General features: G+C 40.2%; 2 protein-coding genes across 2 annotated transcripts; both read right to left on the bottom strand.

Moving 5' to 3' along the window:
* Window positions 1-3,778: 3,778 nt before the first annotated feature.
* On the bottom strand, window positions 3,779-6,426 carry si:dkeyp-72e1.6 (transmembrane protein 238-like). The gene is made up of 2 exons (XM_031292582.2): window positions 5,621-6,426; window positions 3,779-4,085 (listed from the first exon to the last, which is right to left on the bottom strand). The coding sequence occupies exon 1, from the start codon at window positions 6,165-6,167 to the stop codon at window positions 5,634-5,636; it is 534 nt and encodes a 177-aa protein (XP_031148442.1). The 5' UTR covers window positions 6,168-6,426; the 3' UTR covers window positions 3,779-4,085; window positions 5,621-5,633.
* A 5,995-nt stretch (window positions 6,427-12,421) lies between these two features.
* LOC116045058 (phosphoinositide-interacting protein) lies at window positions 12,422-16,887 on the bottom strand. The gene is made up of 2 exons (XM_031292584.2): window positions 16,796-16,887; window positions 12,422-13,208 (listed from the first exon to the last, which is right to left on the bottom strand). Exon 2 carries the CDS (start codon window positions 13,172-13,174, stop codon window positions 12,812-12,814), a length of 363 nt encoding a protein of 120 aa, XP_031148444.1. The 5' UTR covers window positions 13,175-13,208; window positions 16,796-16,887; the 3' UTR covers window positions 12,422-12,811.
* Between the last annotated feature and the right edge of the window lie 4,380 nt (window positions 16,888-21,267).

Here is a 21,267-nt window from a genome sequence, read left to right as displayed (position 1 = left end):
ATTTGTTTTACATTTAACGCAATAATATTTTGTTTTATTTTTGTTAACTTTATGGACTTGTGTACTTTTCACTCCGTTGGAACTAATGTTATAAGTTGTCACAGTAAATGTGTAAATCCCCATTCCACATTGAAAGCAGTTGAATGGACTTCTTTGCAGTGTACTTGTAGAATCACTAAAGCAGGCGGAAGGTTTTTAAGTCAGAGGAAACAGCATCATAAACAGTATCATAAAGCCGGGCTGGTTCCAAAGGTTAGACACTGAGGCTTGTTATCACCATGGGTGGGAACAAAGAACCTGCTGCGTTGGGTTGGCCAGCTACACCTCTTTTTTTCCACAGCAGTATTCTGATCACCAAAGTCATGTATGGATTACATCATATATTCATATTCAGTTTTCCCCTGCTGTAACATGTTGGCTGCTTCAACAACTTAAAGTGCCCAGAAGGATCAGTAAGTCCCAACTAACAGGTAACTTAGAAATCCTAGTCTTCATCAGTCTTTAGTAAGGTAAGGGCCACAGCAGAAACACAGAGGTGCTGAGCAGTTTGGTTTTCAGAGCTTTTTTTTTTGAATGAAAACATCTGCTTGGGCTGGAAATGACACAATGAGAGTGGTGAGAGTGAACCAATATAGTCAGGTTATGGGCTGGACATCTAAACAATCAGCTGAAACTCAGTGGAAAGCTCTGTTAACCCTTGTGTTTTCTTCTCGTCGACCATGAACTTGTCCTTCTGGTTAAAAAAATTGAAAATGAACTTTTTGCGCTTTTTCCCGATGTTTTTGACGCCTTTTAAAAAAACGATTTGGTCACTTATATGCATCACTAACACCAACCTGTCTTGGTTTAATAATACGTTTTACACTTATTCTTGGAACACTGGTCAACAAACCTCATTTATGTGAAATTGTACCTTGTGTTTTTTGTTAAAAAAGCAGAACCTATTTATTTTGACTAATAGTTCAGATCAGAGGATGTTGAGTGGATCACAGATTGGTTTATGTCAAAGTTTAGTCAGAAGACTGTTTTTCAAATGTTTTAAAATTCATTCATTTTACCTGAAGAACATTGTGTGGAGCCATCCATGTTATTTTTGGGCAATTTGGTTGAAGAAACCCATATTACTGGTATAAAAAAACTCTGAAAACGTAACACAAGGGTTCAGCGGAGGGGATTCAGGGGATCATTGTCTGTAGGTGCATCTTTATGAGCAACCCCTTTACAATGCCACGTTGTTTTCACACTGTCATGTGATACATTGTTAAAATAAGAACATTGATTACAGCTTCCAGAGACAACTGTGTTACAGTATTCAAACCAGGAAGTTGTGAAATGTGTGATTACAGTAAACTGCAGGAAGTTTGAGTCAATCCATCTCATGATGATGACATGGAAAATCAACTGTTTGCTCAAAACGTTGGAATTAAAACCAGACTAAGTTAAAACCTACAGGTATATGACTGGGCTGTGCGTGCTAAATTGGGGCCCAATTGTTCCAGGTATAGTCAGCAGCAGGTGCCATTTTAGTGCTGAAGCACCCCTAAACCTGATCTCGTCACCCCTAAAAAATAATTGCTAAAAAACGAAACAAAAACTGTGTTAATCTATTGTGAGCTATACGGACTTCTGCTCTGGGAATACCCCAGCATCGTAAAATCCAAACCCAGAATCTAGATGCCGAGATCATTCAGAAAAAGATTCTGAGTCATTTTCAGAAAATAGTGCTTGTCAGCCGTTAGTCAAAAGTTATTGGTCCTGCATTTTTGGGAATGGATAAATATCCGATTCAATTTATAATACATTAAAGCATTACAGTAATTTTTCTTAGAAATGTTGCTGTCTCTGTAGTTACATAATTCAGAGTTTCCCCTACCATGATGGTCCAAAATGATGTTTAAATGCACAGTTAGCACAGTAGAATAACGTTTGAAAAAACTATGTTAAAAAAGCTCTGATCCTATAATCGCCCCTGGGCAGCGGTAGTGTCTATAATGTGAATTCTTGAATATTAAATGTGTATCTGCAATGTTCTGTAGCATATTACATGCTTAAGCTATGTTGGAGTCAAATAATTGACTAAATTGAATATAATCATGCTATTTTAACAATTTGTTGTTCTGGATTAGTCATTAAAAGAATAGTTGCCAGTGACAGAAATCATCGCGTTAGAAAGGCACAAGACAAACCACGCGTATGGCAAAAATGAACTCAAATCTCTTTTAAATGTAATCCGTCTTTTCTGTATTTCTCTCTCAGTACATGAATAACTTGTCATTTAACTTGAAGAACGAATCCCCATTGATGTGAGCTATTCCTGGATAATGAAAGATAATGTAGCTGTTCACTTCATTACATGTCCCACATACAAACATGTGTTACTAAGAGATCTGGCACTCCATCATGATAAGTCTCATTGAGATCAAAACCTCTTTTATAAAAGAGACCTGAGAACAAATTAGACATATAGCATCACAACAAGACAGTTTAGTCACACAAAGCTGTCATCACATTCACACATATATACACTAATTATAACAATATCACAAATACTTTTGAAAATATACCAAACATGACTAGAACTTTAAAGTCCCAGGGAGTCCGAGATGTCTCCTACAAGCAGTGGCATTCATGTTTAATATTAGGAATGGGCCAAAACATCAATTCAGCAATATATTGCGCGATACGAGAATCGATATGCTGGCGCCAAATATCAATATTTTAATGAATAAAATAAGGCAAAGGGAAACTTGAACAAGAGTTAATGAGCCGAAGAGGAAGACGTTTTCAACGGGATGGCCATCAGTTTCAGGGAAATATCAGATGCCACAGCCACGTTTAACTCCAGTCTGGACCCAGAGTTGCTCTCTTTAATTTACAGAGTGGAAAATGTTTCACAGTTTGGACATGCAGTGAATAAAGCAAGAAAAGCTGCACTTAACCAAGTAAGACCAAAAACGTTGGGAAAAAAACTCAAAAATAGAGACTAAAAAAGGCAACAAAAATGTCTAATTGTCCAAAAAAACTCAAAAAAAGTGACAAAAACTGCAATAAAGTGACAAAATAACTCAAAAGGCAACAAAAAACGGTGAAAGAATTGCCCAAAAAAACCTGAAAAAGGTGACAAACCTCAAATAATTGTCGAAAAAGGCGATAAAAACGTTGAAAAAAGCGGCAAAACGTCCAAATAAGCAACAAAAACCTTAAAAAGGAACAAACAATTAGCAAAAAGCCCGGTAAATAAAGCCTATGCAACCCGTTCTCACTCCGAACTTGTAAAATACAGACGTTTGGGCAGTGGCGTCAGATACGACGGAAAAAGCGCCCATCAGCGTGTGTGTAGAACGCACCGGGGAGAGCAGCAGCTACACGCCGTTTGAGGATGACGTAGCATTAAGAGCGACTACGGTAGCGAGTAGTATGAAAGCCTGAAAATCCGCATAGGGAGGTTGGTTGGGGTGGTGGATGGGTCCAACAACACAGGACTTTCACCCAGGAGACCAGGGATCGTGTCCCACGTGTCACGTTTCCTAAACCCAACCATCCGGTTCTTCTTTTACTAAACCCAACCGTCCCGTTATTGTCCCGCGTCCCATTATTGTTTTCCTAAACCCAACCATCCCGTTGTTCTTTTCCTTAACCCAACCGTCCCGTTGTTGTCCCGCATTTCATGGAAATGTAAGCCCACCCACGACCTTAACCTTAACCTAACTGAGTCAACAGTGACGCCAATAGTCCCGACCAAGCACGTTTAGATAAAGCGCGTTTACATATGACGCTAAAGGAGACTTTTAGACCAAGCGTCCGTATTTTTTACGCGATGGGAGTGAGAATGTGTTGGCCTATGTGGTGAGCCATGTATGGTATCGTGAGGTACCCTCTGATTCCCACCACTATTCATACATAACTGTAACTAACTCTATAAGAAAACCATACATTTTGATAAAGTATTTGTTAAAGACTCAACAATATATTTTCCAGACATCATCATCAAGTATTACTAATGTCTCATTAAACACACAAATGGTAAAAAAGTTGAGGATCCAGTGGAGTCAGCTGAAGACACTGTAGACAGGCTGGTCGAGGGTCTGCGGAGGAGGAAACGGATGATCTATCGTTATTAAAGCATGTGTGGAGAAGCCACTGAACAATCAGAAAGTCTTCAGGTTTCAGTTAAGCCTGCTATGTTGTTTAAACGGAGGGCTTGTCTTTTAGTGAGCAGTGTGGTTAATGATTTATCCAGTGATAAGATTTTTTACAGCCACGGGTGCTTTTAGTTCCGCATTTAAACTACATTATGCTGAAAGAAAATGTCATGCCATGTCATGTCACTTTGTGATACTCAGCTAGGGGAACGCCCTTATAAAAACAAGATCTTGTTCATAGTTTCAGTCATAGAAATAAACATTTTGTTTATAAAAACCCCATGTTAGTTCTATGGTTCCAGTATTCTACAACATTGTAATAAATAAAGATCCAAATCCAAATACATTAGATTGTGTTTGTATAGTATGGCCTATTGATCCGACACCAAACACACAAACACAACACTATCACTATTTGTTGATTTCTGGATATTCACTTTCACTGATATAAATAATAATAAACTAAACAATAATACACTTTTGTTGGATCAGATTTAGCTTTATTCATATAAGATTGTGTGGAGACCATGTGTTGCCAATGCGGGAAAAAATATCAAAGCAAACTTTTGCTTTTAAAAACAGAAGTGTAAGGGGACCAAAGCTTTTACTGAGGACGTTGTGGTATTTCTGCATGGTATTATGGGTTTTAATGACCGGAGGATTTTACATTCTACAAATAGGGACATTGACATAGGGTAAAATAAAAAATAAGATGAAAAGGTTTTTGTATTTTTTTCATTAAAGTTATAGCAGTGGGAAGGGGGCCTTTGAAACAGCCTTTCGGTCATCACTAAGGGACATAAGATTTATATGAAATATATTATTTCACAGATAAAGTAAACAAAAGGTTAAAAAAAAATGTTGATAAATGGGAAAGTGTCCCTTTTTGTGGCGAGTAGTTGGATGGGGTCACATTGATGAATTTGACCTGGCTACAGCCCTGGCCGTTGTTACAGGTGCAGACCATGGAAGGTGAATTGCCAAATGTTTAAATATATGGCTCTTAAAATGAGAATTCTTAGTTGAAACGTCACCGATTCCCACGATCCCCATTTTAGTAGCGCAACAAAGTTTCAGGTTTCAACACAAACAGTGCTCTTATAAATAAGCTATGTATTAAACAATATGTAGCCTAGGCATAAAGAACAATGACATAAAGGGAACAAAGTCCAATTAGAATCTAGGAATCTTAGCTGCAGTAGGGATATAAATATGCTATAATACTGTGGTAGACAAGTGCGTAATAGTCAAATGTATAAACTGTAGGCTAGTTTATGTAAATAGGTTGGGCAGTTATAGTAAAACTATGTAGCCTATGAGGTTATCATTAACAGGTTGTAGACAGGTAGGCCATGCATATAAATACTGTATAGCCTATGCTAGGCATATAAACCGTGTTGGATAGCCTATATAGGATGTATATATAGGCATTCTGAGCTGTGAGTCATTTGATAGTGTATAGGCCTACTCTGCCTCACCTGTCGGCCCGCACTATGCAGGTGAAGTCTCTGTTGTCGTTTGCAGCATTTCCACGTCACAGCCCGCCACTGAGAAGACAGCAGGGTACAGGGTATCCTCCTGTGGGGTCATCGTCGCCATGGCGACGGCCACCTGCTCAGTCTGCGGGGCCACCGACTGCCCTCTGGCTGACATCTGCGTGCGGGCCGCGCGCGTGCCGGGCGCTCCTCCGTTCCGACGAAGCGAGGACCTGATGCTACTGGACACGCGGCTGGAGAGGCGCCGCACCACGCCGCCAACGCCGCCCAAAGCGCCCTTGTTCTTCTTCAATAAGCCGACATCATCCTCCAGCTCCGCCGGGGGGACCTCGATGTTCCCGGAGTACCAGAACACCCACCAGATGAGGCTGAGGAAGATGACGATGGCTCCCGCGTAGATGAGCAGGTCGTAGAAAAACACGTTGACAAACACCCCGAGGAGAAGAACGAGCAGTCCCACAATGTCAAAGGCTACTGCGAGCCAGAAGCAGCCCACACAGCGGCCCAGGCCCCGGTATGGTGCTTCCATGTCAGCACATAATACTCTCACATATGAGAGTCGCGGAGGTCTGCGTTATTCCCCGGAGGCTGGAGCCTCTGTGCCCTGGCATTGAGTTTCAGAGCGGCTGTAAGGTGAGTCAGGTGGAGGCTCAGCCTGCTCAGGTCGCCAGCCTGGAGGGGCGGGGTGCCCGCTGGAGGAGGGGCTGAAAACTCTACCTGGCCACCGGTAAGCTTTTTTTTCCTTTTCTTGGACTAGACTAAACCAGAGCATGGGCGTAAATTTAATCTAACAGCCCAAATTGTATGGTTGTAGAGGATATGTGTAGTTGTTGAACTCCAGTAAGTAGGCTAGACAAGGCTATTCTATTCACTTTAAACATCGGATGAAGTTATTCTTTTCTCTAATATACAGTAGGCTAGAGGATGCTGAGCCAGGCAATTTACTGTTCATCAATCTTGTTTTTTAAAATGTTTTTTTTTTTTTAATGAAAGTTATGTCTGAAAATATATACATAAACATGAGTCCAACATATTATTAGCAAAGATAAATCCGCCATTTATGATAAGCCTATTGGCCTGTAGGCTAGGTAAGGTAGCCATCCACAGATACAATTAGGCCTAAGGATTCACTGTGCTGCATGTATGTTTGACATAAAAACATGATGTATGAATAATATGTATATAATTAATATGTCAATAAATATTATTGTGATACCTTAGTATTGTATGCTCCATAAAAAAGCTATGTGTAAAGGCTTTAGGCCGTCCTACACGTTATTGTAGGCCCAGTTTATTATGAATCTCAATTTCATATAATATGTAGTAGGGGGTCCCTGCTCCGTCTCTCTTTCAGCTAAGGGGTCCTTGGCCTAAAAAACGTTGAAGACCCCTGATCTAACACATTATTAGCAAAGCCTTTATGATAAAAATTTTTTTTTTAATTTACACAATATTGATAATAGGCTGACTACAGGTAAGACATTAAAACTTGATGTATAAATAATATGTGATCCATCCGGCCCAGTTTAATATGCAATTAAATGTCATACAATGTATGTAGGGTCCCTGCTCCGTTTCTCTTTTAGCTAAGGGGTCCTTGGCTTAAAAAAATGTGAAGACCCCTGGCCTAATAATTTGTATAATTTATTTTATTTAAACAGGGACAATGCACAAGTTAACATTAACCTTGTATAAGAACAAGGAGCGATGCATTGTACCAGGTTGTAGCACAAATGCTATTTTCCGCCCGTAGTCCCTTGGCAGGTCAGTAAAACAATAAATATTCAACGCAAGTGAAATACAAAACATCAGAATATACAATTTTACAACCAAAGTCGCACCAAATTTACAGTAAAAACTATCATGGGCTCAATCGTTCCCACTTCCTAAAACCAGTGGTTTGCATCTATTTTTAAAAAACATAGTTACCGTCTTTTCAATATTCACAGTGAGACATGAGTTGTGTAGCCATTCAACAACCTTATGCATTACATTTGTTAATTTTAAAGCAACCTCTGTTGCGTTTTTCCCATGAGTGTACAGCACAGTGTCAAACATTGTTAAATCAATATCGTTACATACGAGTGGAAGGTCATTTATATATATATATATAAACTAAGAAGCAGCAGCCCTAAGATTGGAATAAATAGTAGAGTATATTCATAAGGGGCTGATTGTGGACATTAGGGGAGCTGAAGACTGCAGATTATCCCCCAATAGAGCAGAGGAGGAGCACGTCTCTGGCTTTAATTTCCTGGTTGTCCACATCCCTGAGGACCTGTCTATCGTAACCCCTCTACCCTGGTCAAGGAGGCACAGTCTGTCTCTTAGGATCCATGTCAACTTGGACTATCTGACCAGCTCTATCACACTCCCCCCCCCACCCCCGCTGCTGTCCAGAGCGTGTCAACAGGCTGCTTGCATGCCACACCAGCAGTTTATTGTTCGGCCGTTTAGTTTTATTTTTAATATCCAATGCTGTCCAAATTGCTCCAAAAGCCAAACCCCAAGTTCATTGGGTACCCAGGAAAGCAAGTCTGAAGTGGATTGGATGAACAGTTCATGAGATATTTCATAGAGAGACGCAGACACACACACACACACACAAACACACACACACACACACACACAGAGGCGTCCTACTTTATTAGATAGATAAAGCACTTTTTTCAAAACACTACACACACTTCTCTACATAAAACACAAACATCAGGAAGTCATTTGCTTCCCTTTTCCAAACACAACCAATCAAAATGCTACACGTATTCACCAGGTCACACACACTCACATATGCAAACACTGATTGCTTAACTGATCACTAACCAACCACTTCTTTACAGTTTTTTTTTCCAATTGCTAATGCCCTAAAATGACATGCACAGCACAATTATTTAAACTGACACACAGAGAGCAAAACCTCTTGTCAAGTCTCCAAAAGTCTAAACACATTCTCTGCTTTACACACATTTTGCAATTCAAAATGGCACTTTTGAAATGCACTGAACACGGTTCTCTCCATAAGACACAACAATCTGACATAAAGTCACATGTTTGCCATTTCAAAACACTGCCATTCAAAATGACACTACATGAGCTCATTGGCTAATATATATGCCACCTGGCCAAACACCTCAATGGTTCATTGTTACCACTTCAATCAGGAAGTAAGCACTATGATGCCTCTTTTTTTATATATATATTTTTTCTGCAATTTTCTTTTTCAGTTTACTGTTTTTTGTGAGCATATTTTGTTCAGACCAATGTAAATATATCTGCTGTGCATATGTTGCACTGACTTGTTTGGTGAAAAAAAAAAAAAATGTTTCTAAAATTTGAACTATTTTTGTAATACTAAAATAGTTCAAATTCTAGAAAATTATTTAGTATGCATACATCTTTAGTATGCTTATGCTCAACAGTGTGTAGTTGGTTAGACAAAAATCTGGTAATATGAATGAAGTGTGTGCCATTTGGTGCAAAAGTTTGATTTTGACAATGCTATATGTAGTTTTGGTTGCAGTGCTTCATTTTGCAGGATATATGAGGTATTTAGCAGTTTGGGTGTGTGGTTTTGTGAATTGTGTTAAGTATTTTTGATAAAACCACCCTAGTTTGCAAAATTGTGTTTTAACAATTGGAAAAAAACTGTAGTATAGGCCTAGCGGCAGCAAATGTAGTTTGCAGCCAGCGTCGTCTAGCAACTCTCCATTGGCTTGTGAGCTGGAAAAACCAAATTCTGGTCAGGCCAATCACATCGTGTATAGAGTCGGTGGGCGGGCTTATGGCTGCTGCTGCTGGCGAACAGCGTCCTTTCGAATCGGCTTTAGCCGCGACTCTGGAAGACTTGGAGTTAAGATTTTCTTTGAGAAAGAACAAAGAACGGCACTGAAGTCATTCTTAAGAAAGGAAGATGTGTTCGGAGTTTCGCTACGGCAAAAGTTTAATCTATCAACTAGCTGCGCTACCTTCTTCGTTGCTCTGCTTGGTTGTGTTGTGTGCAGAGAGAATTTGAAAGACAACCGTTTAACCCGCCCCGCGGATTGAGTCCTGCCAATGGTGTGTTCCCAGACCCAACATCTTGATGTGACAACAAAAGACAGAGCACAAGGTAGGAGGGAGAGACAGGGGATGACGATGAGGAAAAGTTCAAAAAGAACGAGGGCAAAGAAGAGAAGGAAGGTGAGCCTTCCTTCTCCCTCTCTGATGCAACTCTCTAATGACTATTTCAGCATTATCAATCAATCAATCAGACTTTGTTTTGCACTTTTCATAAAAGCAATTTTGGCATGTTGCTTCATAAAAAAAAACCCAGACACACACGCACATAAGACAGCAATATTTTGCCAAATAAGTATTTTCTGTTTCAACATTGCATTGGTGTTTACAGTGTACTTCTCAACCCTTCTCAGCAGATTACTTTCCATCTAGAACATTGTATGGAAATGAAGAAATAAGACTAAGAAAGACAAACATGGTATATCCAAAAATGTACTATTATGAAAAAAGTGTTTGCCATTTGATGCAAATGCTTCATTTTGAGATGTGTTTATGGCATTTTGAATGCAGTATTTCATTTTGAAGGAGATGTGAGGCACTTTGCATGTTCTGTGTGCAGTTTTGGGAATTGCGTGTAGAGTTTTAAAAAAAAAAAAGGAGACGTACGTACACACACGTAACGTGTGTAAGCTGTTGTAAATGACTGTAAATAAATACATTTATAATCCTTTACAATCATTCTTGATCTCTCTTTGCAAACACAACTTGAATATTTGATGTGCTATATAGATTATTTTTTTTAAATGCTATCATCAATCACATCATCCATTATAATATATGTACATATTACTTATTTTATTTTTTACTTGTGGTGGAGTTTGTACTTACTACTACTACTACTACTAGCATTACTACACTGTAAAAAAATACTTGTCCTGCATTTCAAATGTTACTTGAGTAGATTATGTAACATTATCAAAAATAAAAGAAGCCTACTCAGTGCAGACAAAGGCCCTGTGAGTGTTATGCAGTGTTGGGGTAGTTACTCAAAAAAGTAATGGATTACACATTACTAGTTACTTTTTTAAAGTAATGCCTTACTTTACTAAATTACTCACTGCTGAAAGTAATTAGTTACTCTCCTGAATCCGCCTGAAGGGGTTGAATTGGCAATAATGAGCATGCTAAACTGCATTTCATTACACTAAAACTCAAGTCCCTGTACAGACCAAAGTATGGTGGTGGACTGGTAGCTGGAGGGGTGCCAGTTCACCTCCTGGGCACTGCCAAGATGCTCTTGAGCAAGGCACTGAACCCCAAACCCCGCCTGTCCATTGACAGCTGCAGCCCCCTCACTCTGACATCTCTCCATTAGTGCATGTATAGGTACTGAGTATTTAGATACAGTATGTAATATGTATTCCAACAACAGAGTGAAAACATTGTAATTTCCTTAGCGGAATTAATAAAGTACAAATTGTTATTTGTATTATTATTAAGTTGAATAGAATAGAATTGAATATAACTCATCTTTTTTGTGGAATAGAATGTTATGTGTATTTAGAGTCATAATCGTCTGATAAGCATTAGTGGTGCAGGTTAATGGTGTTGTATGGAGCACCTGCAGTGAGTGAAAAAGCCCGTACTGCACTGTTGAATCAATGTCCAAAAACTTCATTTACAGACTTATATACATGTTTGCATCAGTGTCATGTATTGACAAACAGAGCGGGATCATTTCTGTTGTATTTGCATACTGCACACAGACAGATGGACGGGCTGGAGGTTAGATCAGTTCATCCGCTGGCCTTTGGCCTGGAGCCACAGAACAAAGCTGAAGTGTGTGTGTGTGTGTGTGTGTGTGTGTGTGTGTGTGTGTGTGTGTGTGTGTGTGTGTGTGTGTGTGTGTGTGTGTGTGTGTGTGGGAGGGGGGGAGGGGGCTTAGGGAGGTCTGAAACAAGCGGCCATGTTGATCTCAGAACAATCAGAGATGGATGTGTCCAGTAGCATTTCTCCGCCTCAGTAATCCTGTTCTAAAGGATTTACATACTGTAGCCCACTAGCAGCCACAACGAGCAGAAAGGATTATGGAGAAGATGACAAATAAATAAATAACAGAGAGCAACAATCCACAAGGATACGATGAGACAGATGGGCAGCAGAAAAGGACCCGTATAGGACGGCCTGTGGCTGTGTGACATGTCATATAAAATTGAGAAAATGAACGCAGAAGGTCATGGCCTTTATATGTACGTCTCTCTGTGCTGGGCCCACGTCAGATTCACCACTCTACAGCTAATAAACTTTGGTATGTACTTCAATATTATGCACTTATGTGATGAATAACATCATTTCCTACTGGTCTACTAACCCTAAACACTTAATGTAGTCACATTTTGTAGCATGTTTTCTAACACTGTATTGTCAAATCAATAATAAAAATGACAGGAGAAGTTTGAAGTGGGAGGGAATTGTTTATTTAAGTTGAATAGATAAAGAAGTGAAGGGCAGTAATACAGGGCTATGATATAACATACTGTAGAAGTACAACAAAAGAAAAAAAAAAGTCGGGGTCCTAGAAATCACAAAAAAAACTGGTTGCTCCAAATTCTGAAAAATCACGATAATGTCTTTAGGACACCAGTTTTTAACTTGTTAAGATGCAATGATTTCTAACGTAAAGACGTAAAGATCTCTGGGAACTAGGAATAATGGAATAACTATTTTTAGACTAATATATTCAATTATGACTACTTTTAGGCCAATACATCAATTGGATCAAATCATTTTTTTACCAGAATGTGTATTCCTGACAATGAGCAGAGTTAATTTTCATTGAAAACCATTTCTCAGATAAATGAAAGTATTACATGTTATTGAGTAGAATTTTTTTTCTATTCTTTCTTAGGTAAATAAACCAACTGATTATCCCACCAAACAGAAAACAGCTTGACATGAGCCCGGTGTGAGACTGAATGATGAAGTGAAACAAAATGGTAATTCAGTCAAATTATCAGGCTAGACAGATGCAAATTAAGAATGCTCAAAAAACTTTTAGTCCCTGGTTCGGGTTGAGCGCCCACACTCCCACAGTGTGACCCCACACTTTTGTACGTACTGCTCTGTGCTTTCAAAGCAGATAGTTCCTGGGTCTTTGTGCTCCACTTGGAGCCGTTATCATGGTTGACCTTGGTGAGTGGCTTGTGCTCCAGACTCTTTTAGCACGGGGATCCAGACCAGGCCGGTGACCAGGAACATCAGACCCACAGAGAGGAACAGTGGTCCAAGCAGGTAGGGGACATGGCCCACCTGGGTGAAGTAGAGCAGGGACAGGGCTGTGCCCGAACCAAACAGCAGTGTGCCAACAACAATGGCCATGATGGGCTTAGAGTAGAGCAGCCAGCAGGATGGAGCCGGACCGCCCTGACAGCCAGGGGACTCCCCATCCTGCAGAGGGTGCAGCGGTTTGGAGGCTTCAGTGTCCTCCACATCCTGGGACGAAGGATCCATGGTTGATAAGGTGACTGCTGTGGAGAGCATGGTCACACTGGAGGACACTCTGAGATCAGATGCCCCACACAACAGACAGCACAAGAGATCAGTGTCAGAAAATTCTGCAGTTATTTTGCATTTTCCTTACTGTCGGCAAATCCCATGAAAAGACAAAAAACTATACTTTCTGATGACTCTACCCTGTTGGTGACTCTCGGTCACTGAAGATGTAAATCTTTACACTTTAGTTGCTAAGGCAGTCCACCACTTTGGTTCATGCTGACATGTCTTAAAGGGTCTGTACTCGAAATACTGAAAGAAACAGTGGGCTGGGATTGCCTCACACCTCACGGCTCTCACAGACCATTTCTCAAGAAACAAAACAAAGAACAGAGACGCTCGGATTACAACACTCAGAGGGAGTGTGACTTCTCTGCTCAGGAAGCGATTACTACACTACTTTACAGAGCAAATATTAGTTTGCTGCTATATTAAAGGACAATTCCGGCACAAAACGAGCCTAGGGGTTAATAACAGATGTGTACCCACTCAATCGCTCTCTGGGACATGTTTTCATGCTAATCGAATGTGTTTGTAGCTTGAAACAAGCTAGCGCGGGCCGCTGATTAGCTTACAACGCTAGTATTCGGGGCACAGGGAAAGTAAAAACAAATCGCTATTCATACCACTAAAAAGGCTCAAAATATCACCACACTTCAACGGTAGCATAATGAGGGTCCCTAAATGTTAACCGAAGCATTGAGAACTTTGTAAGTGTACAGACTTTTTTTAATAATAAATCTATCTTTATTAAAAAGATAGATTATAAAGACAGTCGCGTTCTCGTATACAGGGACCCTCATTATGCTACAGATTGTTACAGTTACTGGGAAAACGTGCAATTAAATTAGTTACCTATGAAAATGTTCATGATTATATTGTGTACAATTGTGTCCTTTAAAGTACAATGTCTTATTTTGCTTTGTTTCCAGCCAAAGCCGTTTAGTAAAGTGTGTTGCTATTCTGATGCTTTGGATTGGTTCTCCTGTTTGAATTTTGCACACCGCCCGTCTGACAGTTAAACTGCCTCTCAAGATGTCTGAGAGTTGTCTCTATGACTACAGATAAAAACCGTTCCAGTGCTGGAAATATGAAAAAAACATTTCATACAAAAATCTAACAGGTTTAAACATATCCGTGCAATGCAAAGAATGTTTGCCAGCGGTCAAAATGCTATCAACGTCGAAATGTCGAATCCAATGTCCAACCTCAGGAAACAGCTGCAGGTATGGGAGTTAAGTTAGCTTACAGTAACTGCTAGCAGTCCTATTAAATAAAGTAGGGAAGACATGCCTACCTTCTGTGTGACTCACCGGGCTTCTAATATGTATTGAAGACGTATTTCAACACCATATTTTGCTTTGTGCATATCCAGTATTTAATGGCCTTTCATAAGAAGTTAGCTATTCTAGCTAGCTAGCTAAAGACATCTTTTGCACAGCCAAGCCCCACTGCCACTTCTGAACCCGTTGACCAAATGTACAGCTAACGTTCTTCCGGAATGAACTCATATTGGAAAGAGGTGCTGACTGTTCACTGGCCCACTCTTCAAAATTAAATTAATATCATCCAGTGATGAAGGAGTTTAAAAGGTTAACAGTTCAAGACATTCATTAGAAATTTAGAAAAGTAACCACAAAGTAATTAAATGTAATAATAGTGCGTTCCATTTGTACTCGGAAGTCGAAATTTTCCGAGGTCAAAGTTGGAAACGCGCCCCCTGACCGGAATTCCGAGCTCGGAACTCGGACCACCACCGACTACCCCGAGCTCAAAATCCAACATGGCTGCTCCATGCATTAACAGCGGTGAAAACTGTAGTAACATACAGTTATTAGCACTTCTACCCTAACCCTTCCCAACACTGCTCATTGGTGTGTTTTTTTGGCTCGTCCGCAGCAAAGCTGGGCCAGCCCTAGAAACGGGACAGTCTGTCCCTGACTGAGCCAGTGATGAAGTTAGTTACCATTGATTGGTCAAGTGTTGGAGTTGCTCCATTGGCCGTTGCTCTTTCAAAATGAATAGGCACAGAGGTCGATGGCACCCTGTTTCCACCCTGAAGGCAGCCGTACTAGCTCAGACATTACATACAAGCAAATCCCATCGATTAAAACAAAAACAGTAGGACTTATCTGCTATGACGGAGATACGTATAACCCTCACTCACAGTGGAAGATACATTGGACTTGGAAGACTTTATCAATCACTACTGCTATTAACAAGACAATACCCTGAGGAAACCTCCCTCAAGCACGACCAGACAGGCCCTAACCTGGAACCCACAAGGGGAAAGAAAGCCAGTAAGACCCAGCAACAGCTGGAGAAGGTCTGTGGAGGCAGAACTCAAAAAAACAACATCATCCTGGAAGAAGGCAGAGAGAAGACTGCCCAACACTGAACCAGCTGGAGAAAGTTCATGAATGACCTATGCTCCCCAAAGAGCAAAATAGGTTGAAGAGAGATTAACAAGACAACAGTGGCAGCAGTACATCCAACAAATCTTGTAAAAAGACAAAACGACATTCATCGACGGACACAGACGACCTGCAGACCACAGAGAATGGGTTAGTGTGCTGTCCAGCATTAACAAGAAACTTGATTGTTCATCAAGAAATTAAAGAGCTAAGCTTAGAATTTGCCCACAAGCACATCACATCCATCCAAAACGACTCATCGGTCATCTGTTAAACTCGAACCGAACAGATTGAAAACGTCACTAGAAAAAACTAAATCATGAAAGAGACCATCGGCATCTTGGACCAGCAAACTCAAATATGCGAGATAATCTCATCTTCTCCGGCATTAATGAAACTACACCTGACAACCCAACCAAGATTAAAAACTCTAATCAGACACTGTGAACAGCATTAGCTTTCATCGAGCAGGCTGGACTGTATCCGTACACCATGGACTAAAAAACCCTGAGCAATCATCGCAGAGTTTGAACATTTTCCACAAAAAGAACTAATCAAAAGCAAAAGGGAAAGAAAAAAAGGAACTAAGTTGGTCCTAATTACCAGTCTCTGCGCATAATAAATGAACAAAGCAAAGTTCCGTCGTTAATGTTATGAGTATCACCTGCCAGTCAAAAAGGGGAAAAGGTCTGTGGAGCTCTACGCTACAGAAGAATAAGATATATTTTAGGCTTTGGATACACACATAGTGATTGTTAGTAGGATACATCTATTTCTTTGTTTTGGTCTTTCCATGGGATTTGTTGATATTTAGAAAGCCACACTTATTATTTTCTGATTAAAAGCACTGACAATAAACTGTACTTTCGAATTTTAAAATACATTTTTCTATTGTAGTTTGATGAGACAGAGACTTTTCGGGAAACCTTACTGTAAAATAAAATAGAAAATGTGCAAGAAGACTGAACTCTAGTGTTTAAACTATCACCTCGCACAGCAGCAAATTCACCATGAACACCAACTACAACATCATCTGTCTGACAGTAAGAAAACACATTTTTTTGTATGGATCAGTAGTGTGGATTAATGTGCTCAGTTCAGAGCCATTATCTAAATCAGTGTCATTAGATCAGCTACATGACATAAACATGCAAGAATGAAATGATAAAATGTTAAATAGTCATCTACTGCTTACCCAAAGCCTATCTGTGCGTCTCCCTGTTGGACTGGCGCCGACACAGACTAACTGCTGCTGGACAACTGCTCCCTTCAAAGCCATGCCCCCACCCCCACCCACCATCCATCCATCCATCATCCAGACTCACAGCATCACACTGTTAGCTTATTCCACTTCTCAGTGCAGGATTAGTGATATTCTCATTTGATAAAAGGTAGAAAAATAATACAAGTGTAATAAAAAAGTTAGAATGTTGGTAGTCTCACATGTCTAGACCGTCCTCCACAGCGCTGTGGAGGAAGGTCTGGCTAGTCCACACAGCATTCCAGGATGGGAGAAAAACGTGCTCTGGTTTTTTGGCATTTCTTTAAACCAATCACAATCATCTTGGGCAGTGCTAAGCGCCGGACGGAGCCACGGTGCCTCTGCAAAATAGCTACAGGAAGGAACTTGTTTTGGTGGAACATGTGTACGCTCAAAAGTAGTTTTAGTCGTGTAACAGAAAACTCAGATTGGACAGATAGTCTAGCTAGCTGTCTGGATTTACCCTGCAGAGATCTGAGGAGTCATCCATTTTGGCCGATTTGACTTGTTGAATCGGCCAGTGGGCAGTCAGACTCAATGACCAATCTGATTGGTGGAGTGCTAGCCCTTGACTAGCGAATCAGTGCTTCTTCCACAAGAAGAAGCCCGAGAGCTGACAACACCAGTATCTTCTTATTACTAGCCATGGTATTTTCTTCCGTTCAGCGAGTAATGACAACAACGATCCTTCTTGACTACTATCAACACTCTCTGATGAAAACAATGACTGACGACAGCGTGCTCTGTGTTTACGAGGTCTAGAGAGATGTTCCGTCATTTCCGGTTTTCATTTTTTGGGCAACAATACGGATTAGCACCGCAGGCGCAGAACATACGCTCAAGTCGGCGTCGCTTCGGTGTGTTCCGAGGCACTTTTTTGAGAGACGGGAGCCGACTGATCAGTCCGACTGCCTTTTCTGCCGACGGTCCTTTAAAGTCTATGGTCGGCCGCTATGCCCATGTTTGCATCAAAGCCTGGCGGTGTTCCCAGAGATGGCAAAAGTACTCACTTCCCGTACTCAAGTAGAAGTACAGATACTTGTGTTAAAAAATACTCTGGTAAAAGTAGAAGTACTGATTTAACTTATTTACTCAAGTAAAAGTAACAAAGTACAGGCGTGGAAATTTACTTAAAGTATAAAAGTAAAAGTAGCTTTGCGAATGACAACCATTTTTTATGCAAAGCTACCTGGACCACACAAATGTTACTAGAGTGCAAGCTGAGAAACTTCAGTGGACATGGAAAAAAGGCTCTTTATATGCCATTGCCTACATTTTAAATGGATGTCTGCCAATAGACCTAAAACATCACATGTATGATTATTGTGACAGAGACTGGGACTCCAGGTTAATAAGATTCTGACTGAGTAGCTATTTATGAATTCAGTTGTGATTCTGTGAGAATTCACAGATCCAGTTTCTCTTTTTTTAATCTTCCCCTTAACATTTAAAGGAATCTACATGTATGTGTGTGTGTGCTCAAATATGGCTTCTGGAAAGAAAATAAAGGATAAAATATGAATTACTAAACGGACATTAATTAAGAAGTTCCCCATACTTTAAGAGTTGCGCAGCACATTGGCCAGGAGTCATTCTTGATGCCTACTATCTCAAACATCTCTCTCAGATAAGGTCAAGGATGTCTTGCTGCTTGTCTGCTGATTTCTTCATTTTCAATCATGTCGCCATCCATACTACTATGTGCTAACGTTACCACCATCAAGCCGCAATGATTTGCCGTGAATGAATGCAGAATGCCGCTGAATCTGTCGAGTCGTCTTGTAGTGGTGCGTCAAGTGCAACGTACAGTATATTCCCATCCAATTAGATTGAATGTGGTATTGATGATGCGAAAATCACGGTAACTCCAGTGAAATTATTTGAAACTTGTTAGTAAGGACTACATTTGGACTGTATTTAAAGCTGATTCTGGTTTCCAACTTCGCCCCAGGTGTGTCTGTTAAAACACGGCCGGAGACAACTTCTCTCTTTTGATGCTTTATCGAAATCAAGCAACGTGCAACCTAGGTAACAGGTGAAGAACACAAACAACAAAATCACTAGCTAACTTACTTTAAATTTGCAAGAGCTATAGACCAATACAACAACAGGCTTAAATGAACTGACAACATAAGTTATACGACTTACAGTTCTTAAGGACACACACACACACACACAATCTCAACTGATTATCCTCTGGACAGCTAGTCTCTTTTTCTTTTTGCTCCGTGTGTCTGTGCTATTCTCCGACACGACGACCTCTTGTACAAAACTAAAGTAACGAGCCAATTTTGTAAAATGTAAGGAGTAGAAAGTACCGATATTCATGTTAAAATGTAAGGAGTAAAAGTAAAAAATCGCCACAAAAAAATATAGTTAAGTAAAAATATCTGAAAAATCTACTTGAGTACAGTAACGAAGTATTTGTACTTCGTTACTTCCCATCTCTGGGTGTTCCTGGGGACGTGCTGTTCTCCGGCGCAGAATTGTAATGATGGTCACTCTAAAGTGATGTCAAAGTCGCATGAATTCCGATCCGACTGTCCAGACTCAGGTCATGTTTTTGAAATATCCGACCTGTAATGGATTTGGACCACATATGAAAGTGGCCCAAATCAGAACTGGAAAAGATCAGATCTGACTTGGGCTGTTTATACTGTCATAAAAAAAAAATCAGATATGAGCAAAAAAATTAGCCTGACAAGGCAGATTCAACATCTACTCACCATTGGCAGGGCTCAATCCGAGGGGCGGGATAAACGGTTGTCTTTCACGTTCCCTCTGCTGTAATAGTCAACCAGAGCAACGCTAGCTGATAGATTAAACTTTTGCTGTATCTGGTCGGAAAAACTCCGAACACATCTTCCTTTTTTAAGAATGACTTCAGTGTCGTTCTTTGTTCTTTTCTCAAAGAAAAGCTTAACTCCAAGTCTTCCAGAGTCGCGGCCAAAACCGATTAGAAAGACCGCTGTTCGCCAGCAGCAACAGCCATCATCTTTGTTTTCAAGTAGCAGAGAATTCACGCGGAACCGTCGCAACTCTGCCGTCATTATGTTAAGCCCGCCCACCGACTCCATAAACAATGTGATTGGCCTGACCAGAATTTGGTATTTCCAGCTCGCAAGCCAACGGACAGCTGCTAGACGACCCTGGATGCAATTTCTGCCTTTATTAGATAGGAAATCTGAGATATGAAAGGGGAGAGAGAGGGGGGAAGACATGCAGGAAAACCGTCACAGGGCGGACTCGAACCCTGGACCTTCTGCGTCGAGGAATAAACCTCTACATATGTGCGCCCGCTCTACCAATTGTGGTAACCGGCCACTATTTGTGATTTTTTTTTTCACCTTAGAAAGTGCCACTATACTCCATTACTGGGCGAAAGATCACCCCTATCTTTATGAAATCTTAACCAGCAAAGTACTGTAATTAATAACCGCAGCTTCCAGATGATTGCAGTGGAGTGAAAAGAACAATACAGTATATCCATCTAAAATTTAGGGAAATATCAAGTTTATGAAGGAAATACTTAAAGTACATGTATCTTAAAGGTGAAGTACTTGAGTAGATCCATGTACTTAGGTAATTTCTGATTAAAACGGTAATTTTAAGAAAAAATATGTAGGACAAAACTGTTATAGTAAAAAGTCATATTCTTAAAAAAGGGACCAATGAGGGGCCAATAAACTTGATTGTGAAAACACACTAAAGAAGTAGTAGTAATACTTTTGAGAACAAAAAGTATTTTTCCTAAACTTTATATATTAATTTCCTATAAAGTACCATTAAATTCAAACACATTGCAACTGCATTCACCATTTCAATTTGCTCGGTACTGAACAGTCATTACAGCCACTTACTTTTTCTTAAATGATGGTTGGCTTAATGCGCCAGTAACCGCACATGCTCCAAGTATAGCCACACCAATAATGGACTTTTGAGAAGATACTTAGTTTTTTTTTTTTTGCATAAACAAACATTTGTTAAGGTTCCTGAGATGTAAATAGCACACAATGTTATGAGCAAGACATTGTACAGTGTAAAACTAACTGTCAGTGCTCTCTGGTGGACAAACGGTGTAAAAACATGTAACGGTTAACGTTTTCTAAATAATCGCAAACATACACTCACCTAAAAGATTATTAGAAACACCAGTTAAATTTCTCGCTAATGCAATTATCTTATCAATCAACCAATCACATGGCAGCTGCTTCAATGCATTTAGGGGTGTTGTCCAGGTCTAGACAATCTCCTGAACTCCAAACTGAATGTCAGAATGGGAAAGAAAGGTGATCTAAGCAACTTTGAGCGAGGCATGGTTGTTGGTGCCAGACGGGCTGGTCTGAGTATTTCACAATCCGCTCAGTTACTGGGATTTTCACGCACAACCATTTCTAGGGATTACA

The sequence above is a fragment of the Sander lucioperca genome, chromosome 2 (genome assembly GCF_008315115.2).
Source record: "Sander lucioperca isolate FBNREF2018 chromosome 2, SLUC_FBN_1.2, whole genome shotgun sequence".
In the NCBI taxonomy this organism is placed as follows: Eukaryota; Metazoa; Chordata; class Actinopteri; order Perciformes; family Percidae; genus Sander; species Sander lucioperca.
This window is presented reverse-complemented; position numbering and strand designations above follow the sequence as displayed.

What these genes read in the sequence shown, in the direction of transcription:
- si:dkeyp-72e1.6 (XM_031292582.2), bottom strand. Translation starts at nt 6,167, where the DNA reads ATGGAAGCACCATACCGGGGCCTGGGCCGCTGTGTGGGCTGCTTCTGG.
- LOC116045058 (XM_031292584.2), bottom strand. Translation starts at nt 13,174, where the DNA reads ATGCTCTCCACAGCAGTCACCTTATCAACCATGGATCCTTCGTCCCAG.